This window comes from Erpetoichthys calabaricus, chromosome 2, assembly GCF_900747795.2.
Source record: "Erpetoichthys calabaricus chromosome 2, fErpCal1.3, whole genome shotgun sequence".
Taxonomy (NCBI): domain Eukaryota; kingdom Metazoa; phylum Chordata; class Cladistia; order Polypteriformes; family Polypteridae; genus Erpetoichthys; species Erpetoichthys calabaricus.
This window is the reverse complement of record NC_041395.2, coordinates 109,789,986-109,816,609: the sequence shown is the minus strand read 5'-3', so window position 1 is coordinate 109,816,609 and position 26,624 is coordinate 109,789,986. Positions and strand designations below refer to the sequence as shown.

The 26,624-nt window shown below is 36.6% G+C and overlaps 2 protein-coding genes across 2 annotated transcripts in view; both read left to right on the top strand.

Annotated features, from left to right (window-relative positions):
* The window catches only part of LOC127526613 (collagen alpha-1(XXV) chain-like), a 105,113-nt gene extending 102,364 nt beyond the window's left edge, over window positions 1–2,749 (top strand). Inside the window, exon 4 of the mRNA XM_051922511.1 lies at window positions 2,727–2,749. Within this exon, the coding sequence (XP_051778471.1) occupies window positions 2,727–2,749 (23 nt within the window). The remainder of the gene's footprint in view (window positions 1–2,726) is intronic.
* Window positions 2,750–6,549: 3,800 nt separating this feature from the next.
* Window positions 6,550–26,624, top strand: part of LOC114646246 (collagen, type XIII, alpha 1) — a 172,348-nt gene continuing 152,273 nt past the window's right edge. The window contains exon 1 of the mRNA XM_051922711.1: window positions 6,550–6,839. The gene's annotated coding sequence lies outside the window, so the exon portion shown is untranslated. The remainder of the gene's footprint in view (window positions 6,840–26,624) is intronic.

Sequence of the window (26,624 nt, the reverse complement as noted above, 5' to 3'; positions counted from 1 at the left end):
TCAAATGCTTTTTATTAACAGCCAAAAGTTGAGTAAAGCTTATATATATATAACAAAATACAGCAGTGGGTTACTGAAAGTAAAAACAATGTAGTTGTTATCAAGCTTTTGCAGTTTGTAATTTATGGTCAGATTTAGTAATGAGCAATGGTGGCTAGACTGCAATCGCTGCATCAATTAAGAATTTGTCTGTTTGTGTGTAACCTAATTAGCACAAACAGGGCAAAAACATTGCACAGAAATTAATTTTATCTAGACAACAAATGCATATCTACACAGACACAGAAAGACACTCAAACTCAACGCAAACTGTGACCAAGCCAGGATGTACACACAGTCAAGTGGATTTATGAGCTGTGGCTTTAATTTGAACTGTTTCTGCATTTTTCCAAGCCTTTGAAGGCATAAGGCAGGTGTGCTTTTCACTGTCAAACTTACACATTATATTTACTTTTGCTTTGCAAAAGGATAACACTCCACCAGTAGTATTTTTTTCCAAAACTTGTAGTCTTACCTATGTCATTTTAAAATGATCTAGTGGACAAGATGGTTGTCCAATAACCTTCTGTACTAATTTTGTTATAAAAAGTGTCAATGAACTTACACAAGCAAAACTGGCAGACCACTGGCAGGCTATTTTAGGATGGACTTTGGAGCCGTCGAGATCAAAGACTTCCGCAAGTCTCTTGTTGGGCATTTTACTTCACCTAATCATAGCAACACTGATCTGTGTGTTTGTGTTATATGACAAGCATTTAATAACACCTATCATTAAAAACAACTGAGAAACTATATCAATTTCTTTCTTATGTTCTTTAAGCACTAAAAGTAAAATTAAAATTTTAATAATTCTGTATGCTTTCAAATAGCCTTGCTTTCCTTTTTTAATTGAGTTCTCCACTCTAAAACTGAAATATTATACTTATTATACTATTTAAGAGACAACGTTTTTCTGCATGAAAATATCTTTCGAGTATATTTTTCCATATTTATACAGTGAGCTAGACTTGTGTCATTTCTACATCTATCCATATTTTTGCATTCCTGACATTCCTTTGATGAGCCTTTTTTGATCATTTTCCTTTTACATCTAATAAAAAGGTTCTATTTTTACATACAAACATTTTCAAAATTTTAATTTTTAAGGAAGAGTAATTTTAAGGATTACTTTGCCACCCTGACCTAAGTAAATGGGTTAGGAAGATGGCTGGATGGGTAATTTGCATATCAATGAACACAGATACATGAACACCCACCCTGGTGTCTTCTTATTGATGAACTGTAGCACTGGAAGGTTGGCTTCTCCAGGTGGCCTTTTCATTTCATGTGATCACAGATAATTTGACCTATGGATGTTTTTCTAGTTTATGACTAAACAAGCAGGAGGCCATCATTAACTAATATCAAATCAAATAAAAAAAAGTCTATGTGTTCTACCAGGATGGTGCTGATTACACATCTCAGACCATTGATTTTGCTTTCATCTGCAATTATGTTCCCCTTAAGCCCCACACAAATTTTCTGGCTAACTTGCAGAGCTATTTTTTGCTGTGCAATAAAAATGTGTATAACCACAACTAGTGTAAACATTCTTTCAAAATGATGCTATTGAAAAGGCTTACAATTAAAAACCTCTGTCAGGCTTAAAGTTTGTAAAAAGGGGCAACACTTTAGAGATGCTATGCAAATAAAGTTCTACTAATGTGCAATACGTTTTTATTTCTCCTATAAAACTCACATTTAAAATATGAGTTTATTTTAAAAGCTTTTGAAGCTTAATAACAAAATCCTTTATAGGTGACACAGTGTAGTTTAAAAACTTCCTTAGAAGATATTGGTGCTGTGTGAGTACTCTGTTGCATAAGTAACATTGCTATTAGTTTCTCAGGTTGCTTAGCAGATTATCACACTGATTAAAAATGTAATCAAAAGCAGAGTGACGTGCATGGGCTCAGTGCCGTGGAGAGATTCTTCATTAGTTTAGTTTTTATCTTCCTGACGACTGCTTTAAACTCTACTGTTTAATTTGGATGTGAATGGAATGGAGAAACATTCATATACTGTATACAGTGTGGCACTACTGTGATATTTTTAGATCAGTTTCAATATAGCACTATGTTTTTAGCCAATTCATGTTTTGTAGTTATGGCTGAAGTAATGTGCAGCAACAGAAATAAAAAAATATTGTTGAATCTATCTGAATTTACCTTTTATAATCTCCATTAATTAGTTACTGATCTGAGATCAACTAAAGATAATGTTTACAATGTCTGTCAGAAGTGAATTTGTACAATAATATGCAAATTTTCTATATTTTGACAGAGAAGAAGAATCAAACATAAAATATTAAAACATATTGATTTTACATGGAGGGAAATGCCATCTGCTTAGGCTGTGGTCCACTGAAGCCCTGTAATGATAAATGTACGAGCTTATGGGCAGATTGATGAATGAGTGGCTTATTCAAACATATTTTATTAGAGTGTGTGTATTGGAGGTGGCCAACCCATGGTGCTTTAAATCTGGTTCTATTCCTTGTTGGAGTGTCTCATATATGGAGGATATGCGCCCCAAAACCCCCATGCTTCTGTGAATTACTTCCTGTCAAAAAGAAGTCATTAGGACAACTCACAATAGCAAATGCTTAGAATGGAAGTGTGTGTCAAGGTACACCTGTGTTCATCTAGAGTTGTTTCATTGTTTCTATGTTATTCTGCATTTTCCAGCATCTGTGAACCTGAAGATTTAAAGGTGAAATTGATAGCTACAGTAAAGTGCAAACATGCTTTTAATGCTCTAGTCTTTTTCCCCAATTTGTGGAAAATGATCAGGCTGTCTAAACTACATTATGCCTTTAATCTCCTTGATTTTTCTCTGCCATGTGTGATATGACAGTTATTTAAAGAACGTTGCTCAGTGATACTCTCTGTCTGCAGTGGGCATCACAAGTTGGCACTGATGTCCATTGCATTATAGTGTTGTAATGTTTTTGGAATGTCTCACATACTTGAGTAATACCATTTACATTTATTTATTATGTCATGTGTCCCACAGAAGTGTTGAGTTCATTTATCTTTCTTTGCATTAGCAAACGTACCTATAATCAGATTCAGGTTGCAAGGGTTTGAGTCTGTCCCAATAGCATCATGCACAAGGCAGAAACCCACCGCAGACAGTATGTCAGTTTCTCCTAGGACATATTCAATCTCACACCCACTTACTCATTCCAGGTAGATTAAGTTCCCAAATAAAATAACCCATATGTATCTATATTCATTCATCAATAACTCCATGTTTTAACATGCTTATTCACTTCAGGGTAGGGTTGAGCACCACTAAGTACACAGTAGAAGTCAACCCAGAACATGATGTCAGTCCATTATAAAACACACTTCTAGAGGGGCTAGTCTTGAATGAACTAAAACTGTACACGAACCATTGCTTCACCATGTTGCTCTGTTTCTATTCACTATAAATCAACTTTATACAGCACATTTAGATGCCAATGATAATACACAAATTTTATTAAAGCAGAACAACACTGAAATGCAAAAGAGTTAAGCAATATCCATCCATCCATTACTGGAACAACTTAACCAAGAACTACATTTATAAAGAATTTTCACAAAACTTTACAAGGATCATTCATTAGTAGAACTGCTAAGTGTAGCACCATCCATTTATTCATAATTTTGTGAGTTGTGTGATAATGAGAATAAAGTTCATTTTTAATATTCATAATCATATTTTTGTAATTTTCTAGCATAAACTGATTTTGTTGGTGAATGTTGAAAATTGGTAACACTAACACTGTTTCTCATTGGTTTTGTTTTGCAGGACCACCTGTAAGTACAGTAATAGCAAGTTTTGGGAAGACAGCGGTAACGTAACTGAAAAAATTTTATTTATGCTCTTAATACTGCTTAATTATTTGTAGTACATGGGAAATGTAGTCTCAGAGATGTACAAATTTGCTTTGTTCATCTCTGTATCAAGGCTTTCTTTCTTGATAGATATTTCTTTTATGTTATCATTACACATAGTGGAAGAATTTGCAAGCATAATGTGCAAGCACTAATGTTATTTTAATGTTTAAATTGTCCTTAAAAAGTGTGTTCTTTTTGTTTAAAATTGTTTAAGAACACAACTAAAACTTTAAACAGCTTTTGGTGTAATTATCAAGAGTAATAAGTATATTAACCTTTGTGAGAACTGATTTTTGAAGGATGAGCCTTCCTCATATGCTCAGAAACCAACGTGCAGCAACTGCAGGCAAGTCGAAGTGACAAAAGGAAGAACTCAGACATGTCAAGCTGAATTTGGGAGGGTTTATCTTCAAGTTTAAGGTTATTGTCAAAAATTCTTTATAAAGTGTGACAAATGTAATACAAATATATCACAAATCCAAATCAGCTGCTTTCTTCTATTCATGTTATGTGTCATAAAATAGTTGGAAATTTCATTTAATGGTCAATTGGCTATCCCTTTTCAATCTTCATTATGAAGAGTTACAAATATACAATTAAAATGCTCTTTGTTGTGTATATTGTAATGCCTAATGATACCACTTTTATCATGTATTTTTTTCAATGTACATATGTAATTGTAAAAATCTTCAACCTGAAACACAGAAAAGTGCTTAGCATGTAATATGGTTAAGAGTAATATATTCAATACTTTTTGAGTTATTATCTAAATCAAAAATAAATATGCTTATCAAATATGAGGAATATAATGAGAAGGAACAAAAGAAAAACACACAATGGAATAAGACATAATTCAAATGACAATAAAAAAATGCCCATAATGTGAAAATGAAAAGAAACATATATGTGCAACAAACGGCAAGCAGCTGAGGGCTTAAAAATTAGCAAATTTTCTTTCTTCAGTTTAGCCAGGTACAAAAAAAATATTTGAGGATAACAAATTATAATCATTTACCAAACAACATTTCTTTCTACCAATGAGTGATTAGTTTATCCAGAGGTTCAGGTTACCTTTACACCTTTTTGAAATATTTTTGTACCCTCTTTGTCTCAGACAGATTGTTGTATACCTTCATATGGTACAATTAAACATACTGTACAACCTTATGGCTTCATTACATATACATGTACATGTTTATTCCTCTGCATATGAGATTTGACAACTAACAAAATAAATTTAAGCACTAAACAAATAAATGATAAAGGTTATTTAGATTTATGATACAGTATATCTGCATTACATTTGTTGTCACACTTTAAAGAGTCTCAGAGATTTGCAGCTCTCTTTTGCAAAAAAAATCACATTTGTGAAAGAAAGGATCCTAAGGATGCAAGGTAAGGACTGCATTTGTTGATCATGGTGCTGGCTAATGGTGACGTGTTGCATGTTGGTTAAACATGTAAGTAAGAATTTTCCTGTGCTCAGTAGAGATGACAATAAACTTGAACTTGAACCCGAAATTGAGTGAGACAAAATCCACATGTAATTTCCTAAAGCATACAAAACTGATATAATTCTTAGAATATTAGACAGGAACATGTTAAGTAGCAAGAGAACATATAAAGTGAAAATACAGCATTTTTATATGAAAATTTGAAATATTTTAATCACTCTGAAACATGGTGTTCCAAAATTTACTGAATACCAGCTAAGAAAGACCTGAAAATGCTTGCCTACAGTTGTATTTTGTCACCATTTTGTCCATTCTCATAATTAAACAGTGCCAGCAGTAGCCCCTCTGTCTTTGCCTAATGGTGTTCCAGGCCTCCTAGCTCATTCTAAAATTACATATCTGTCTTTCATAAAATGTGTTGTTGCACATTATGATATTGCCATATTAAAAACTGCAAACTTGTTGGTCTCTTCAAATTATAACACCAAGAGTGGTATGGTTGAAAATGATTTTAAGGAGTCCATTCATTTAATGTGTGTTACAATACATATGGCTGTTAAAGAGACTGGTTGGTTGGTTAAACAAAAACGTTACTGTGAAAAGTCAGAAGTCGTCATTTTAGGCCATTGCTGACAAATTCTCGGTATGTTTTGCTGTCCACTGGATGGCAATTATCGTGGTAATTCTGTTGGAATTCGAATATGAAACATGACATTTTATGTACATAAAAAGAAAGATCATTCCTGGTACTTTGACTTATACTTTAATAGCATTTTATAATATTTTATTTATTATCTACAAATTAAGTTACTGAAACCGCATCTGCCAACCATTACTTCAGCTGATTCAGTGGTGTGTTTGATTTTACAAATGACATCAATGTTTTTACTTTGGGGAACGTAATTGTTCCATATATCAGATTCTTTTATATTACATTTAATGCACACCTAAAATGCATAAAGTATATTTCAAGTACTTTTGCAATAACCTAATTTTATTATCATTGCAGTACTCTTTAAATGCTGCAATGCATCTTATTAAGCACTTCAAATGTAATTCTCATTCTCAGTTATCTGCTGTTAAGTTGTTATATACCCCTACCAGATGTTTTGGTGGAATACATCATTTTTGTGACACTTTTCTATATTAGTAACCTACAATGCGTAAGCAGATATTATTGCAATATGTGTTTGTATAGCACCTTAAAATGACAGCTGAAACCAAATTAAGTATGGCATTCGGTGGCTTTAATCATATTTCAAATATATACACACACAATTGAAGTGATGATTATCATTCTCATCTAATCCCCAAACGTGAGTCTGTGCTCTTTTCCTCTCCTGCTAATTGTTGTCGTGGATTTGGGTGGCGCTTACACCCTGTTTGTGCTCTCCATTTATTCTGTACCCACTGTATTCTCACCCTTTTTCAGGGTCCCCCTGGAAGAGCTGGCTTTCCGGTAATTCCCCTTTTAACTTTGGTTGCCTTTTAAGTTTTTAATTGCATGATAGCTTCCAAATTAAACTTTGGCTGCCTGATTTTGTTGCTTCTAATAATATAAATATAATGTGTGTATTGCATATATGTCAAAGTAAATATGTACTGTATGTGTACACAAGAAATAGTTTATATTCTTATGCATAGATGCACACACAAAATAAATTTTCTGGTTCTACCTTTTCTTTAACTCAATCCCTTTTGGCTCTTTTTTGATTAACGATGGGGCATTTTTTCCCCATTGAGCCACTATCCTTTTTTCCTCTTTCTATATGTATTATAATCATTGTTTGTTTGTGTTGTTTCATATCATAAATATCAAAGGTTTAAATTGCCAGTGATACCTCTGACTTTGGAAGGTACTCAATAAGTAGTAATGTATGTAAAAGTATATGTGTTCTGCAGTAGGTGAGTTTTTATCTCAAATTCTTAAGAATTAGTTGGAACCAAATCTGAGATTTGAATGTAACTCTATATTTGATATCTTATTGTACAGTATTTTTCGCTTTATGAACATTTAGAACAGTGGTCCGGTCTTGGTCTAATCTGTATTTTAAGAGATATTTTATTACGACTTTACTATATATACTCTTCCAAAAGGTTTTGAAAACGTGATCACTGATGCAATGTATCAGTATATTGCAGGCAAGCTAAATTATACTTTGATACATTGATCTTAAACTTTCATCCCCAGCTATGCTTCAAATATGTTGTATGAACCAAACATTTGTAAAAAACAATGAATCTTGCATTGTCCAAAGTAGATTTTGCCATAACTGCATTTGGAAGTCCATCTATCAACAGACTTGTATCCCATCCAGAGTTATGGTATATTGGGAGGTACAGTATGGAACACAAAATATATTTCATTTTCCAGTCAATAAAAAGCAGTAACTGCATTGTAATAGGAAGCAGAGATTGAAAATAATTGTTGGTACTATGCTGCATTTTTCCATGATGAGGATTTGTACTTTATGAATGAGTAAAAGATAAAGAACAAAGGAGAAGTGATGGAAATTATTATTCATTGACTTGCTCTTTTTAACAAATCAAAAAATAGCTATTACCATTTAAAAAGTAACCAGATGTTGATTAGTATTCCTTCTCTGCTCATTTGAAAATGAGGAAATCAGCACTTTGCAACCTTTCTGAATAACGTGGGACAGTTGGAAAGAATAACACACTCAAAGCGTAAGACTTAACAATAATCATTGCCAAAAATACGTGAAACTTTAATTAATTACACTTGTGAAATTAATGTGCACAGTAGGTTTAACCTGAATTATTAAAAAATATTTTTATTTTTCATCCTGCAAAATAGCACTGCATTGCAATATCTTCAAAAATACAGTGTTTCTAAATTGTATGAGTCAGTAAGCACTGGAAGGCTAATTTGGTACTATAATACTAAAAGCTTAATATTTAAAACCTTACAACCACTAACTTTCAAAACTTATATTCAGAAGTATTTTCGCAAAAAGCTTTCATTCATTGAGAACTCTAAGATCAATCTGAGCAAATGTAAACGAGACGTTATATATTTAAGCAACCTAAAATGAATGTTTTCGGAATAAGCTGTGTTTAATATATTCTTTTGACAAAGGTAACATGCTACATATTATTCTCATAACTTTTAATGTTGTCATGCAAAGGTTTGTCTGAATTGGAAGAAAAAGTGTGATTAAATCATCCATCCATTATCCAACAAGCTATATCCTAACTACAGGGTCACAGGGGTCTGCTGGAGCCAATCACAGCCAACACAGGGTGCAAGGCTTGGTTAAATCATGAATAGCAAAATTGCTTATCATTTGAGGACTTTAGAAGTCAAAGGGAGGTAATGAACTGACTTTTTTGTCAACTGTGGGGTACAGTAATTTTAGAATGTAACCAAAAATTCACTCATAAGGCATATATTATACATGCATTATGATTAACTATTTGTATACATCATTTTTCTGAATTTAGTATCATAGCATGGTAGCCCTGTCAGCATACATTATTTTTTGGCCAATTCTAAAATACTTTTTTTCATACTGGTGCATAAAAGGTAAAATAATACTGACAATATTGGCCTGTATTGCAATGAACAACACTGCAAGACACTATATCTCTAAATAGCTTCATTTCATATCATTCTGATAAAAATATTGTCAATAAACTTGCATTATGACTATTCAGGGAGACACAGTCAGTTCCATTCAATCCCACATCACGATTCTCCAATTGCAAAACATTTACCCTTTTATTCAATAAGATGTTGTTGACTAAGGAACTCGACAAAGCTGATATTTCAGTTCCTATAAAAAAAATATATGGTCAAGAATTGCACTCTGTTGTTGTAATGCATTATGGGACAATGTTATTTATTGTATTCATTCTCCATTCAATCATTGATCAAGTTCAGGGTCACAGAAGCCAGATTCTGTTACTGCAACATTGGGTACAAAGCAAAACAAGGCAAATTGTGAATTATCAATTAACCTTACACACATATACTGTTTAAAGAGAGAGGAAAACAGGAACACTAGAAGTAAGAGATAGCTATACTCCACCAAAAAATTGGATTTTATTTGACTGTTCATATGGAAAACACTTTTATAGACTTAGCAAAAACCCACTCCTGCTGGTTATACCACTGTGCTATAAGGGGTTTTCCAGTTCCTCATAGAGTATAAAGATCCTCCATTCTTTCATCTAAAAGATAAACAGTGAAAATATTATCTTTTAATTGTAATATTGAAAAACTTATTTGGTTATTAAAGCATTTTCAAATGCTTTAAATTATATACTAAAAACATGATAAATAGTTGTTAAGATGCAGAGGTTCATTATTTTATTCTACTGTTCATTTTAGTTTTAGTTTTTTATTGTTATTTTGGTAACGTTATCGTGGCATCATTTTATACTATTTTGGAAGGTGGTCACTGCTATTTTATGTGTTTCTGCATTTTAGTGGCAAAAGATACAGTACATGTGTTGCTGATCACGTGACAAAGGGGTCACATGACATATTACGCCATCACTCCCCAGCTTTATAAGATAATGGCTTGCTATTCTTATTGTCCATATTTGTGGATAATATGCATAAAAACATCACAAGTGAATCTGAGTTTTGGATTATTAGAGAAATTGGCACGTTTATTTTGACTGCAAGTTTTGGTTGGGTTGCCAGATTTTTGACAATCTTGACTTCAGACTAGTTTTTTGACAACAGTTCACTTTCCTCTCTTGCTCTGTGATCCATTTTTTGGACTTCCATTTCCTAGTGGGCTGCACAGGTGCAAAGACTCAACATGCTAGAAAGTATTATGACCAGAATTTCCGAAAAGAGAGTCCTTTATTTTTTCCTTATGTTTGTTTACTTTAAATAAATTATACCTCTTGATTACCTGGATTAGAATGGTACACAGCAGTACCCTTTTCACACTATAAAAGTTATCCAAGTATGTACAAAGTAAGCTGCTGTCTCAAATAGGGCTCTATCAAACTGCATCAACCATAGACTTCTGTTGCAATCAGCAATCAAATCTAAAATGAATTGAACTTCTGTCTGTAATTATACTTGTTGAATACATTGACAAAGAACTTTAGGTAAAAGACTACTGAAATGAATTGTTTGTGTGTTGTTGTTACACCAGTATTCCTTAATTCATCTTTATGCTCCTGTAAAACTGTATTCATTTAATTTTCAGATGATTTAATCCCATTTGTTTCTTTTTTTTTATTTAGAATTGGTATGAGATCTTTGGACACGTGTTTGTGGTTATTTCAGAATATGGTGTTTTGACTATAACATATTTGTGAGAGGTGTCTGGTCACACTCACAGGTAAACTAACTTAGACACCATTAAAATATCCGACTACGCCACCCAGTTTTATTAAGAGACTGGGAACTCTTGAAATTTACCGATAATAGCACACAGTTTTCTTTAAATTGAGCGGTGAGTAAACACACAACGTAAGACACAACAGTAATTTCAGGAAAAATAACAGTAACTTCTATTACACAAGACAATAAAATAATTTAAAAAGATAAACGAACATAAAAAAATCTAACAATATCAGGAATGAAATTCCTTTTTTTAAAAAGGAAAGCACACAGTCCACACTCTAAAAGTCCATTAAAAACAAGAATTGCAGGATACAACCTTTAGTGGTGCAGAGTCCAGTTTACGCACTGTGTTACCCCAACAATTAATCATCCAACTGTCCACGGATGCACTCTGTTCACCAGACACTCGTTTCCCAACAGAAGTTTTGTCAAAATCGTGGAATCCCTGTCAGCGTCTCTTCGTCGTTCTTTTTTTCCACACTGGGCTTTTTGTGTTGCTGCAACACATTTCTCATTTCTCGGCCGCCAGCTTTGCTTGGTCCTTTCATGCAGCTTACCTCTCTCGCTGGACCCACAAAATGTGTCTTCTTGTGGAGCTGTCTCTTCCTCCCTGGAGGTAAGTGTTACCGTCCTTGTGCCTCACATCGTACCAGCCACATACCTTAGACTGCCTGCAAGCCCCTGTGCTCTGTGCAAGTGTCTGGGACAGTGTTCTCAGTGGACCGTCCCTCACCCTGCCCAAAAGTTTAAATGTCCTTCAGTCCCTGCCTAAATCAACAGAATGATGGATTAAACAATGGCACAACCAAATTTCCTGGGTTTAACAAATAGTGTAAACACAAGTTAACAAAAAGTATTGTTGCCAACTATCAATGAGTACACATATGCTGATTAGAAACCAATATTGTCAGACATGTTAATTTCCAAGTCAGGTAAATACAAACATTTTCCAAGGAAGGAGCACTTCTTTTGTCACAATTTTGTATTGTTTGCATACTTAAGCAGCTAAAACTTCAAAGCGGTGATTCTTTTGCAAGACAGCAAATACCTATATCCTGTAAACAGCCATAACAATAATCAGTAACGGGATTACCCAGGAAATTTGCCTTTTAACTTCTTACCCCAGTCCCAACAATGGGTGCATATTGACTCTTCATCTACTGTATTTTAAATGTAATATTTACATGTTCCTTTGCCTAAGAGAGAAATGGAACCACCCAGTGTACAAAAAATGTCCCCCTCTGACATATTAATTAGTTAAGAACCATGAAAACAAGTGAGCAACTCATGCAGATCTCAAATATACAGTATGCAGAATGGAAGTCTGACTGAGAACTAAACGGTTTCTTGAAAAGCACTTGAAGTGCAGTGGGTATGGATTATAAAAGTGGGTTCTCCATTGCCCTTTGGCCTGGATTCTTCAAAGTGGAACTGTTCACTAATGTGGCAGTATAATAGTACAGTGGCATACCACACTGTAGTACATCTGAATGGTGTGTGCAGTGTGGCTTGTGAATAACAATTTATACAACAGTAAAAAACCACATTAAAGAAATATGATTCTGTCAAAACAGTGAGAATTGTAGCACTGTAGTTAAGCATAATGACATGCTAAAATGTACAAGTACACATGGCATCTGTTTCCTGTTCTTTTTATGATGAAAACAAGCACCTTCCAATTATTACACCAACCACTGCTGAACATTAAACAGCACATATACTCTACGTAGTTACAAACATTTATGAAACTTGCATAAGAAAAATAAACTTGGCTTGATGGTTAAATCATAATCTGGTAAAAATAATGGAAAAGTCACATACAAACACATTGCTCATGTACTGCATGCATACAGTTTTAAACATATGTCAATGTTTCATTCTTTAATAGTTCATCAAGTTTTTTTGCCTCTCCTTATTACAAAATACACACTGCATTGTTTAGCTTTCCGTACAATTATTTCCTCACATGGCAACATCCTGGTACACTGTGTCGCTGAGTGGCACCATTACTTTAACATCATGAATTAAAAGCTCTTTATCATGTCTAAGTCTTATAATGTCAAAACTTTTCACAAGACCCTGGCCCCAATAAGAAGATACTAATGCTATTTAAAATGCAGTATCAGCCCTTAGAAAACAGTATGAATGTTTACCTAATTAAACTGCAGAAGCTCAAATGATAATGAAAATAAACAGCACCTGAAAAATCTGAACATGACCCTGGATACCTTTAGCATGGCAGTGTTGTGCTGTTTCTGCAATGTTTGTCAAGTATTTCTAAAAATTTAGCAATGTCTACCTGGCAGTCTTTCCTGGTTTTAGAGATCCAGAATGGCCACTAAATCAATACGTTGAAGTGGGTGTCTATGCTTAGGAGTTTGCACGGTGGGCATTGCAATGCACAGAACTGCCTGCTGGCCATGATCTGGGGGGCCTTCAGATTACAAAGAAATGTATCATCTCGAGGAGCTAAAGAGAGACTTCTTTTTGCACTGCAGATAAGACAACTGGTAAATTGCAATGGTGCACTTATGTCTCCCCCTGTTTACTTCATTTTTTGACACCCATTGCGCACAGAAACAATCTGAATTACCTTTCCCAAGATTTTTTCCATTCTTTTCCCTACAAGGGTTTTTTTTGGGAGTTTTTTCTTGTCTTTTTAGGGTGTCAAGGCTGGGGAGTTGTCAAAAAAAAGGTCTTGTTAAATCCCATTGTGGCATTCCTTGTGTGATTTTGGGCAATAGAAAAAATAAATTGTTGTTGTTATTGTCTCAGCTAGCCACTCCTGGAGTTTACCTGGACTACTCTCTCTTTTTTTTTCCTTTTCCGGTGTCCTTTTGGTGGTTGCTTGCGCCACCACCATCTACTCTAAGTACCATGATGTTCCAAAAATGATGGATGGATTAAAACCAGAAGTCTGTATGACCACCAGCATCAAGTGACTCCGTGAGAACCCTAACTACAAAGAGGACTATTTCATTTATGTTAGGTAGAATGCCCAGAAGGGACTGGGCAGTCTCGTGGCCTGGAACTCCTACAGATTTTATTTTTTTCTCCAGCTTTCTGGAGTTTTTTTTTTTGTTTTTTCTGTCCACCCTGGCCATCGGACCTTACTCCTTTTCTATGTTAACTAATGTTGCCTTATTTTAATTTCTTATTTTGTCTTTTATTTTTATTTTTTTTTCATTATGTAAAGCACTTTGAGCTACTTTTTGTATGAAAATGTGCTATATAAATAAATGTTGTTGTTGTTGTTGTAAAAGAGTGGGTGAGGCTACGTAGCTTACATGTCAAGTTAGGGAAGTCAAATCCCCCTGTAAAAAATCAGATCTGCACAATGGTTTTCTTCCTCGTCTTTGTTTATACAGTCTTTTGTTTTTCTGTTTAAAAGCTAATTGACATTAAGGCAACAAACACACATGTTCATATAGGGACAGATATGTGGAGTAAACCTTTATGGGTTTGTCCATAAAACCTCCATAATTAGGTTTTTTTGCAGGCTAATGATATGGCTTGTTTGAACATTTTACAGTGCAAACTGTTTCCTTGTTCTGCTAAATACTTGTGGTTAGTCAATGTGTATATCAATATGTTTATTTTCATCTTTTTTATAGCTGGTATTCATGACACCAAGAAAATAACAGAGACATAATATGACCCCCAGAAAGGCTATTATACTGTAATGGGATTGAGTTAGCTCATACCAGTCTGACAAAGGAATATTGTTTTGCATTACACGTTTAAAATGTTTCTGATATGCTTCATGTTCCCTGGTCTAGTCCGGTTAAGGTTGAGGTGATCAAAAGATTAAACATTTGCCTTCAGTGTAAGGAAAAGGGACACACACAGGTTTGTGAAGCATTTGGAATGGGATTAGTTCAAGTCAGGAAACCAATATAGTAATTAGGCACAGATTAGTAGGAAAAAAATACATTAGAGGAGTCTAGGTGAAAGAGTTAGAACAATGACTCGACTGTTACAAGGAAAATTACAAATTAGGTAAAGGGAAAGGCAAAAACCTCATTATCAGAGTTCTAGACATAATAAAAACAAAACGGCTGCATTAAGAGGAAATAGTATATACAGTATAATATACAGTAGTATATACAAAGATGTTATAGAAAAACAAACTTGAATAATACTCTATCAAGAGACGACACCAAGTATAAAAAATGAACCAGTAATATAGATGTCATCATTTAGAAATGAAGGTATATTGGAAAGTAAAAAAGTTTCAATTTATAGACTAGACAGTTTAAACATAAAAGTGCTTTAAATGGAAAAGTAATTAAGTGTGTTTGACACTTGTTTTAAAGTTCAAAAATAAATTATTATTTCAGTCTGACTTATAAACATTTTGACTAAGATACCACCATAACTAAATGCCTTTATTATTATTTCACAAAGGACGATTCTTGTTCTTCTTGTCCATGTGATATTTTGGTGGTAATGTAAGAGGCTAAGTAAGTCTGACCTGACATCTCCAATGAGATCACCAAATGCTGTCAGACATGCTAAAATGTAATCCTTCTGTCTTGTCCTGAGTGTGACACTGAGACTCCTCACTGGGGGCTATGGCAGGTCACTTCCCAGAGGGGGTGGGTACTAACAGGATGCCCAAAACACCTCTCCTGGGTTTCCTTAATCTAGAAGTGCAGATTAAACTGTTTATTACAAGCAACTGTTTTTTTTTTACATCATGCTTTGTGGACCTACAGTTTATATGCACGTTAGAAGAATCTGTTCATGGTGCCATTTTAATGAGTGCCTATTAAACCGTCTTGAACATGATAATTCCTAAAGTTTAGTTCACACTCTGCATGGCTGAGAGTTTGTGTCTATGGTAACACTATTGATGAGTTCAAACAAAATAAGTTGTTTTTGAACCTTCATATACAGTAGATGGTAGTTTGGAGACTAACAGAGAATTTGGTGACAGGCAATTGAGTTTATAGGGCATTTTAGAGAATTGTTTTTAAAGGGAGATTGTCTTTGAATTATTATTATTGTTATTATCAAGGATATTTTATAGAGTTTATGCTTTGCATGAAGATAGATAGTTTAAGCCAATTCATACAGAAGCCAATTTAAGATACATTAAAGAGTGCCACCTGCATTCACATGTAATTAAATGGACCTTTAGAGGTCATAAGCGCTTTTACATTCATTAAGTAAATTCAGAAAGTATGTTCTCACACCCACTTAATCCAATTCAGAGTTATAAACAGCCAGAGCCATTCTTGGCAGCATAAGGCACAAGGTCATGTCACCGTCCATTGCAGGGCCGACTCTTTCTCACACACACGCACACACACACACACACACACGCCTATGCAGGGCCAATTTGGAACCAGCAATGGGGAAGTGGAAGAAAAACAGTAACAAAACATAAAAGGCCCCATGCAAACCATAAAAATCATGTGTTGCTAAGCACACCATACCACCATACATTTCATGATAATTTAATTAATAACGATGAACTAAGTAAAATGGGTTAGAATGAACAATAAAAATATATACTGTATGTATATATTTTACATTGCTCCATGACCCTTTACTGGAAGATGTTGGTTCAGGAAACAGATAATTGGAACTATGAATAAAATAAACCTTGTAGGCTTGTCCTGTTATTTCAGTCAGTCTGTCCTGAAAATGACACACCAGAAGTTTACTTTTGTTTGATCAATTCTCATGCCTAAGAGGCTAATATATTATGAAAATAATTATACTTGGGACTATACTGTGAACAGGCTACCTGGACTGCCAATAGTAGAAGGGGTAAAAAAATCTACACAACAGTATGGCTAGAAAAGAATAGGCAGTAACCTCTGAGACAGTAAAGGGTGCCTTGGATGATAATTATTTGGGACCAAAAATGTGAGAAAGCTTTGGTGAGCCAAGAAGGCATATACTGATGGCAGCAGAAGCCCACACAAGATTGGCCTCAGGGATGCAGTTGTTAAAGAAACTGTCAGAGGGTATCACCAATTAGAGCATATACTGTAAGACTCAGTGAGACATTTCCTGACCCAGGAAATGCCATCGGGTATAACCCAGAATTGAAACATTGTTACACTTAAATAGATGATCCACTTGAGAGCTAAGTTTTGGTAACTGTCAGGAATCCTTAATTAGTGACAAGAAAGCATACCAGGCAAAACAGGAGTGTATTGTTGGCTGAGTAAAGGCGGCAAAAGGATAAATCCATGACTGGAGAGAAAAGGCAGATGTTGATTTTGTGGCAGACGCCCAGCAGGGACGCCCCTTCAGTATATGTTATATGCTAACCAATACCTCCCCTGGAACGCTAGATGGCAACCCCCCTGGATTGCAGCAGTGCCTCGGACTCCCGCAGGGCTTCATGGGAGTTGGAGTTTGGTGCAGCCCTGTTGGGATCCACAGGTGCCACCAGGGGGTGCTGCAGCATGAGTGTCTGAGCCCTTATGGGCAGTGTTTTCGCCACACCCGGAAGTGCAGCCGGGTGCCTTATAAAAGGAGCCAGCAGCCACCACTCGAGGAGCCAGAGTTGGGTGGAGGGAGACAACGCTTGCCGGTGAGGAGTGGTGCTGAAGAAAAGGAGAATTTATTTGTGTTTGTGCTTAGTGTGGGACTGTGTTGTGCCTGAGGGACACGGGGAAGACGTGGCCCCAAGATGAAGAAAAATAAAAGTTTGTTTATTTTTACGTGTGCCTTCGGTGTCAGTCTGTGTCGGGTCGGTGCTCATATAGCACCTTGTTACAATTTGTATTTTGATTATTTTTTACTTTAGGTTCACTCCATATAGTCTTTCTTTCACTGTATTTTTTAATTAATCAAATCATTCATGCAATTTTTCTATTATCACATCATTAGTATGTTGGCTGTCTCAGGGCTGCATTAGGCACATTACTCTGTTATTTCTTTATTAAGGTACTATATCAGTAAGAATTATTAAGAGGTGGCCCACCACTTTGTGGTGTAGTGACTATGCCATTGAACTTTAAACCTCAAAGTCGCCACTTTAATTCATATTCCTTTGCTCACTGTGTCACTGTGAGGTAGCTGCTTTAACCCAGCTACGGTCTAATTGTAAAAACTACATGTAAGCATTAGTACTGTATCTTGATCTTGTAAGTTACCTTAAATAAAGCTACTAGCCAAATGCACAATATTATTATTATTATTAATATTATTATTATTAAAGTAGAGTACAAGGAAGTAAGGAGGACAACAGCTAATATACTTTTCTGCCTTTTTTTTAGTAACTGGGATATTCAAAAGTGGTTTGTTGTAAGCCACAGCCCTCTTGCTATACTTGTCATATTCTGGCTGTCATCTGTTATTTCTCAGTATGCCAATTTTATTCCACGATTTCTTGTATTTGATCTTAAACTTGGCTTGTCACAATAATTACAATGTGATGTTAACCATAACGCTTTAAGAGGATTAAGTTTAAAGTCGATCACTCCACCATGTTCCATTTCTGACTTCTGCAAATGTAATAACACTTCCTATGTCGGTAGGTAAAATATGCTGATACAGTAGTTTATGACTTTAATGGAACCGTTTACTGAAAGGTTCATGCTTTAAAAACTAAATTAAATCCACTTAAAGGTTAATGCCGTTTTTATTGAACTTATAGACTCTGCTGCCATGAAAAGGTTCACATTTCAGAACAGAATAATTTTCAAGCAAAAGTCATTTTAGCTATATTTTCCTTTGTAAATAATAGCAGATATTTAATAAATGAATCCATTTACTCAGACACAACCACCCTGCAATTCCTCACCCAAAAAGGATACCTGAGGTTAAAAATGGCCTTATAAATCTTATTTTTCTCATTCCAGGATTTTATTGTAGGCGTCCTGCCAACACATATCCTGGCTCTAGCTCTGTCATGATATTCATTTTACAGCCAGACTTATGAAAGCAATATAAAAAATTGCACAAATGTACTCTTGAAATGTGGTAAATTAAAGCCTTTTTTAAATTGTTTGCTCTGTTTGTTTTGAATTGTTGTACTAATACCTCTAAGCATAACAGTTAAAAGAAAAGAAAGTTATAGAGGAAACAGTAGCTAGTTACCTCAGAAATCAGGAATGAAAAAGGATGCCAAAAGAATAGAATTGCCAAAAAGTATGAATAAAATATTGTACTTAGGGAGCAGTTCAATATGTGAAATACTTTAAAGATGTCTTCCATAAAGGGAATTAGGGTTCATGAAAATGTGAAAATCAATAGAGTGTTTGCTTTTTTCAAGCAAGCAAAGTAAATTTTTGTAGACTTTGTCTCAATTAAACCAGAACAAAGCCAACCAAACATAATATAAAATAATTGGAGTCTTCCTTTAAGAGCAAGAAAAAAGGAAAAAAAAATAATAAAATGCAATAGGAAAACCATTCCTTTCTTGTTAAATCTGCTCCCATAAAATGAAGAATACATCAGCGATTTCCTGGAAGGAAAAGACAGCCTAAATTAAAAATGCAGTGCTGTGTTTCTCCCACATGCATTCCTCAAGGTCAGATATGTGTAAAAGTGATAAGCAGCAACCTTCAGATGAAAGACTGATCAGTGCTGGTGACAGAAGCAGATTGGATTAATGTTTGATTTGTCAAGCAGATCATTTTTAGTTACTACTCCATTCATAGCTTTTAATTTCAGTTTAGGACTATGAGTAGCCAGTGCTGGAGCCAGTAAACGGGGAACAACTGTGACAAAAATAACAACTTGAGGGATACCTTCCTCCCTAAATGTCCAAGTCCCCCCTACAAACCATGCTACCCTCCCCAAAACAAAAACCATCATCACCATCTAACTACACTCATACCCCCTCTGCTAACAACAAAACCCACAGATACCATCCACACCAACCAACCACAGCTGGAAACCATCCTCCTCATAAGACCACCAAAACCCCTACCCCCCGAAACCATCCTTACTGACTCCCACCTTACCCCCATACAACAGTCTACCAAGGTGACATTAACATAGTGGGGGGGCTTGACAAGGCCCTTCCCAGTTCAATATCCTTGCTATGCCACTGTGGGTAACATGCATATGCATTTGGGGAAAAAGTGAACTGATTTGAAGGCTGGACAATTTTACTTTTACTTTAATTTCTTCATCAATCAGTCAGATATCACAGTTTTATTAAATATTTTTCTAACAATGAGTCATATTCAAAAATAACCACAACAATAGAATTCAAATATTTAAATATTGTCCAAGCTTTTTAACAGTACTCAACAATGTCAAGTACTTAAAAATGTAGCCCAAATAGGCTTTTGGTGACTCAATAGCTTTACCAGAAATCAGATTCTAATTCAAGTGATATAAAAATGTCATTGGTAGATGTGGTATTGTTAGTTGTTTCTTAAGCATAACATTTTTGAAAGAAGTACCAGATAGACAGTTAAAATCTCCATTGCAGTCTCAAACTGTTGGATGCTTCAGACCATACTGGGGAGCAGTCCTGGAGCCTTGCTAATAAATTGCATTGTCAGAGAAATACTGAATCATTATCCTGTGCAGGTAATGCAGCAGTGAGGCTGATTTCAGCGTCACATACTGTAAATACGGGGCACATATTTGTTCTTTGCTTACAGAGTGATGCTTACGTAAAACCTTTCCTTTTACGCTTATTTCTAAATAGATTTTTTTATGGTTAACTTACCCCAAACAGCTGGAGAAATGAGCTGGCATACCAAAAGTTGCACATGTGCCCCTCTCCCAGCATTTGACTAACTTGTAGAGGGGATCTGTTTTGTCAACAGATGTGGGTGTTGAATGGGTTAAAGAGGCAAAATATACAATGTCTCCTGGTAACTTTGAAACAATAAAGTAATCTATAATTAAGGTTGCACAGATTGTTCCTCTGGTTTAAGTTTAAAAATTCACAAATGGTTTTCGAAATTTAAAAAATGTATAAAGTGTGCTACTGTATATTTGAGATATCTCAACGTAATGCAGATTACCTTGAAGCCTATATATATGCTAAATTTTAACAGAATCTGTCTTTTGGGGATGAGTTGTTTCATGTGGACACACTGACAGACATGGCAACTGCAGTAGGTGCTTTTTCTGTTACCCATCAGTTTTTCAAGGAAGCAGTATTCCCTGCATGAATGCCTTTAGGCAGAACATGCAAAATCTAAACAAATACTGTAGGACAGCAATGCTACCTACTGTACATACAGTACATCCTGTCATTAATGTGTATTAATATTTCTTTCTACATCCAAAACATGTGAATGTTAAGTTGTTAAGAAACTGATGTTGGTATGATAACTGCGTGTGTTGTGCTTACTTGATAAATTGGTATACTGTTAAAGATTGTTTCCTACAGTTAGTTTTTTTTATTTTATATTGTACTAGCTATTCCCCACAGCTCTGCCTGTGTAGTAGTGAAACAGGACAAACTTTAAAAATCAATAACAAAAATATTTAAAAAATGTAATAATTGACATTGAGAAGAATTTATAAGATTTGCACTGGGTGTGACAAGGATGGATAAGATTAGAAATTAGTACATTAGAGGGTCAGCTCAAGTTGGACAGTTGAGAGACAAAGTCAGAGAGGCGAGATTGCGTTGGTTTGGACATGTGCAGAGGAGAGATGCTGGGTATATTGGGAGAAGGATGCTTGATATACAATATTTTTGGTTTTGCCATCAGGGGCGAGAATGTAGCTATGATCTTGTGGTATAGCAGGTCCACAGCTCCCATCAAAGGCCAGTTTTAAATAAATAAGCACTGCACTCACGGCTGGGTGAGGGGGCGTGGTGGTTGTGTGGCTGAAGCGGTTCTCAGGGCGATTCGCGATGTGGGCGTTTTCTCACCTAAGTGCACAGGTGAGAGACCGTCCACATCCGTGATTGTTCCTGGGGCTGCCACAGGTGCCATGCCCTCTTGATATATAGAAGCACGAGTCGGCTAAAGGGGAAAAAGAAAGAAGAGAAAAGAACGGAGGTTGCAGGAGAAAGCAGGAAGTAGTAGAGAGAGAGAGAAAAAGCCGGTGCGGGAGAGCGAGCAAGCAAGTGCAGGCTCGCATGCAGCTGAACTGTGAGCCTGGGTGTTGGGCCGACACCCGGGGAGTAGTAGTAGTGGTGGTCGCTCCCGCTGAGTGATCATGGAGCGGGAGTGACCAGTGATGAAGGGTGGATGACTCTTCACGTAAGGCCGCAGAAGGCAGCGGGAGTCGAGACTTGGGAAGTGGTTTCCCCAGCGTGAGAGCCCTGGTCGTTGGGGAATCTCAAGTCGCTGTCAGGAGGAGCCTACCGGAGCCAGGGATCAGTGAGGCAATCCAAACAGCTGAAGCAGGCACAAGAGAATGTCAGCTGCATGTAGGGGGACTCCCCTATTGAGAAGTCCAGACGGGAGAAGTAGGGGAGCCACCAGGTAGAAGACACCAGGCTTATAATGTTTTTAAAAGACTGCTTTCTGCATGGTTTTAACCTCATTGTTTTAAAGATTTTTCTATTGTTTTAACCTACACTTTTCACATCTGTTTTTTATGGATTATTTATTTAATGACTCTTTTTGAAGCACTGCACTTATTTATTTGGACATTGTTCTGTTGTTTTAATAAAAGCACTTGGCACTTTTATACACCATCCCCTTGCTCCATTGTTGTTGCCTCACTGCCTAGCTCATCGGTAGCATTACCGATGGTGACGGGTTCAAGGGCTCCCAGACAGAAGATGGGAGCATACACAAACCCACATCATCACAGATCTCTTTGCCAAAAATGTAAAAAGTTGGCAAGGTATCTCTGGCCAAGCGGAAGGTAGATAGCCTCCAGTGTCAAACGTTCCCACAGTATCTGATCATGTTCGGCTCTGATGGGAGAGCGTCCCCCGTGTGGGGAGAAGAGCACATGGCTGTGATATCTCTGCCAATGAGCAGCTACCCTCTGAAACACACGTAGCTGTGATCTCTCTCTCAAAAACGTCAAACGATACTCTTTAACAATCTGTAGATGATAATGTCTGCTGAACAGACAGGTATTGCTAGCTAAGTGGAGGTAAGGAACACTCCAACACATGGCAGAGTGACTCGAACGGAGGCTGGCATGTGAGTAAGGAGGGCCCCATCAGGCTCCCTACTCCTGATGTCACGCTTCCCCCTCCCCTTGGCCCGCAGCATGTCTCTTGGATTCGCACAAAAAAAAATCGCTGCTGCAAGTGAACTATGATACTTAGTATGATGACAAAAGTCGCAAAATCAACTGGAATGTTCAAGCAAATTATAGAAAAAAACACAGTCTAAATCCGTTAAGTAGTTCTCTAGTGAAAAGCGGACAGACATACAGACAGACAAATATTGGATTTTTTATATATATAGAGAGAAGTCACAAATAACTGTATGTATCATCACATTCATTATCATTATTATCATTAGACATTTCCTGGGTTTACCCAGATTAGCCGACTATACTCCAATTTTTTTCCTCCACTCTCCACAGTCCTGAACATCCTTTATGGTGAGGCCCATACTATTTATACTATCCAACACCATCCCCACCCATGTTTTCTTCAGCCTCCTTCTGGACCTGATCCCCTCCAACTCCATCTTGGTGCACCTCTTCTCTTATCATCTTATCATCTGCTGCCTTTTGCTCCTCATGCCCAAATCATCTTAGTCTGTATATGTTATCATAATGTTCATTATAATACAACAGGGTCTACAAAACAACATGAAATTGGCACACTTATCAGTACAATGTAAATTTTAAAAATGCAAACTCAAATTCAACTAAAGATAGAAAACAAAGCACTTGCAGATGCCCAGTGTTGGTAACTTTTCTTTCTAACCACCATAAGGTCCACAAAGTTGTTAGGTGTACCTCTAAGTTAATTAATTAGATGACTCACTTCACAGTCTCTGAAGTTTCTGAAGTTAGCAAAAGTGTGAGTTTTATTTCTCTACAACATTCAGGAAGACATTTACTGTTGCTACTCCTCTTAGACCACAGAAGTCTGTCATTGTCTACATTTTTAAACATCAATTAATACCCAGTAAGGATAAAATAAAGCAAATGAGTGGATGAATGGATTTTAAAATCTATGAGTTCCCTTTGAGTTCTTACAATAGTTGATTATTTTTTTATCCAGTAGCCCAATAACAGTTAGGTGCACATAAAAACTTAGATACAGCTAACCAGCTAATTTTGCATCATGTATGTCAGGTTTAAATAAAATATTCAGAAATAATGAAGAAAAAATAAAATTAACAACTAAAGAGTACTAATATGGTGTGGTCCATTCTCAGGAATGTAAAATATGCCTGGGTAGGAGTTTGTGAGGAGGCAGAACAATGAAGCAGAATCTGTGAGTCTCATTAAATTTTATTGCCCATTTAATGAAAGAAATGGCTCATAAATCAGAAAATGGTGGAATAAAAGTGTAGCAACTTAAGCACTCTGTTATCTATTTCTGTGTAAGGAAGTGTAAACTGTCAAGTTTTAACTCACCCACAGCTGCAGTATAAAATTACAAAGAATGGTCCATGAAAAAAGTGAGACTAGGTTATAGTACAACATAAATGTATGCAATATGGCTAGAGCATACATGGATACTGCACATACTTACATAATCAAGGGAGTTTTATATGAAGGGACAACATTTATAATGCCAAAGAGAACAGGTAGGTCATCAGTTTGGATTTGAATTTTAGGACAGTTGGAGTATCACAATAGGCACTGGAACACTTCCTCATCTTGTCTCCTATAATACTTAGGGACAACATAATGGAGTGATCAGGGAGGACTCCAAATGCTAGATGACAGCATCCTTGGAACTGTTCCCAAATGGACACCCATAGGACATGCTGGGAAATGTTGTGCGATGAAGCAGCCCTATTAAATTCCATGGGTGCTACCAGAGGGTGCTGTGGAGATTTATGATCCCTGTTTCAGCAATTTTTGCTTGAACTAGAAGTATTTCCAACGAGATATGCCCTAGCACCAGAAGTACTCCTGGGTCTTGGATAAAAGGAGACAGTCTGACGCTCACAAGTGAGTTGGAGTTGGGTGGAAGAGGTCAAAACTCACCTGGGAGGAGTGGAGGAAAAAAAGAAGAGAGAAGCTGGTTTTTGTATTGTGCTTATGCCAGTCCCAGTGGTAATACTGCTGTCTCACAATAAGGAGACTAGCGTTCATGTCCCAGGTCCTCCCTGTGTGGAGTTTGCATGTTCTACCTGTGTCTGCATGGGTTTCATTTGGGTGCTGTGGTTTCCTGCCACAGCCTAAAGGCATGTTGGTTTATGTGAATTGGAGACACTAAATTGGTTGTTATTGTGTGTGTGTGTGTGCGTGTGTGTGCGTGTGTGTGTGTGTGCATTTGTGTGTTTGCCCTGCAATGGACTAGCACCTTGATATCAGTTTGTTCATGCTGTGCATCTTATGCTGGCTGGGATAGGCTCCAGCACTCCCCCTTGACCCTGTCCAGGACTAAGTGTGTTAGACAATGACTGACTGGCTTGTGCCAGTACTGTAAAGAAACCTTAGGAAAGGTAATCTATAATAATAAAAGGCAAAGCCCTCACTGACTGACTGACTGACTGACTGACTCACTGACTCACTCATCACTAATTCTCCAACTTCCCGTGTAGGTGGAAGGCTGAAATTTGGCAGGCTCATTCCTTACAGCTTACTTACAAAAGTTAGGCAGTTTTCATTTCAAAATTATACGCGTAATGGTCATAACTGGAACCTCTTTTTTGTCCATATACTGTAATGGTAGGCAGCAAGATGGCCGTAGGAGACTGAGTTGCGTGTCGCGTCATCACGCCTCCCACGTAATCACGTGAACTGACTGTGAACTCAGTACGTAGAAAAGAAGGAGGAGCCCCAAAGAGCACAGAAGAAAACATTCATTACACAATTGACAAGGCAGCGAAACAATAAGAAGCGACTGAGTGACGCATACAAGCATCTTCATAAGACACGAGGTATAAAAAAGCACGGTGTAAACCGTAAGTCTAAATTAACTTTATAGAACCGCTCCCGTTTGCAATACCATATTCGCGAGATACAAGTTTAATGAGAAGACACGAGGTATAAAAAAGCACGGTGTAAACCGTAACCTTAACTTTATAGAAACGCTCCCGCTGCCGTTTGCAATGCCATATTCGCGAGATACAAGTTTAATGAGAAGACACGAGGTATAAACGAGAGTTTGCATCACTTTGTAACAGAGTTAAAATTGCTGTAGCGAGAAACTTTTAACTGCCGGGTCTTAGCTAACATTAAATAAACCCGTGGACATCGCAACATCACACAAGACAGTGGCTCACGTGAAGTGACTGAACGCAGCAGGAGTGATCTCTTCCATGAATCAAACCTGTTCAAAAAACACATTACACAATTGATAAGGTAGGAAAAGAATATGAAACAAGGCACGGTATAAACCGTAACTTTAAGTTTATAGAAACGCTGCCGTTTGCAATACCATATTCGCCCCTGCGAAGCGCGGTGATTTTGCTATATATATTAAACTATTTCAACCATTGTATGATCTGCTTCTCGCAACTGAAAGAGGGCACCGTGACAGAAGTTAGCCGACTTGCTCACCAACCACAAGCGTTACCTGGTAGGTAACCACCCATACAATCAGATTGTGAATCAGACTACGAATGCCTGCAATGTAATTACCCCGATCTATATGCTGTGAAATGAACGAACCTCACGCCGTGGCACAACGTTAGGGGCTTCGCCTCTACGTCCGAGGATCGATTCCCGTAAGGGAGTGCAGTGACTGTGTACTCCTGATGAGCCCACAATTACGGCGAAACACGTGTCGCATACTATGCATCTTCAAAGCACGGTGTAAACAGTTAGTTTAAATTGAGTTTATAGAAACGCTCCCGCTGCCGTTTGCAATACCATATTAGATGACTTTGTAACAGAGTTAAAATTGCTGGAGCGATAAATTTT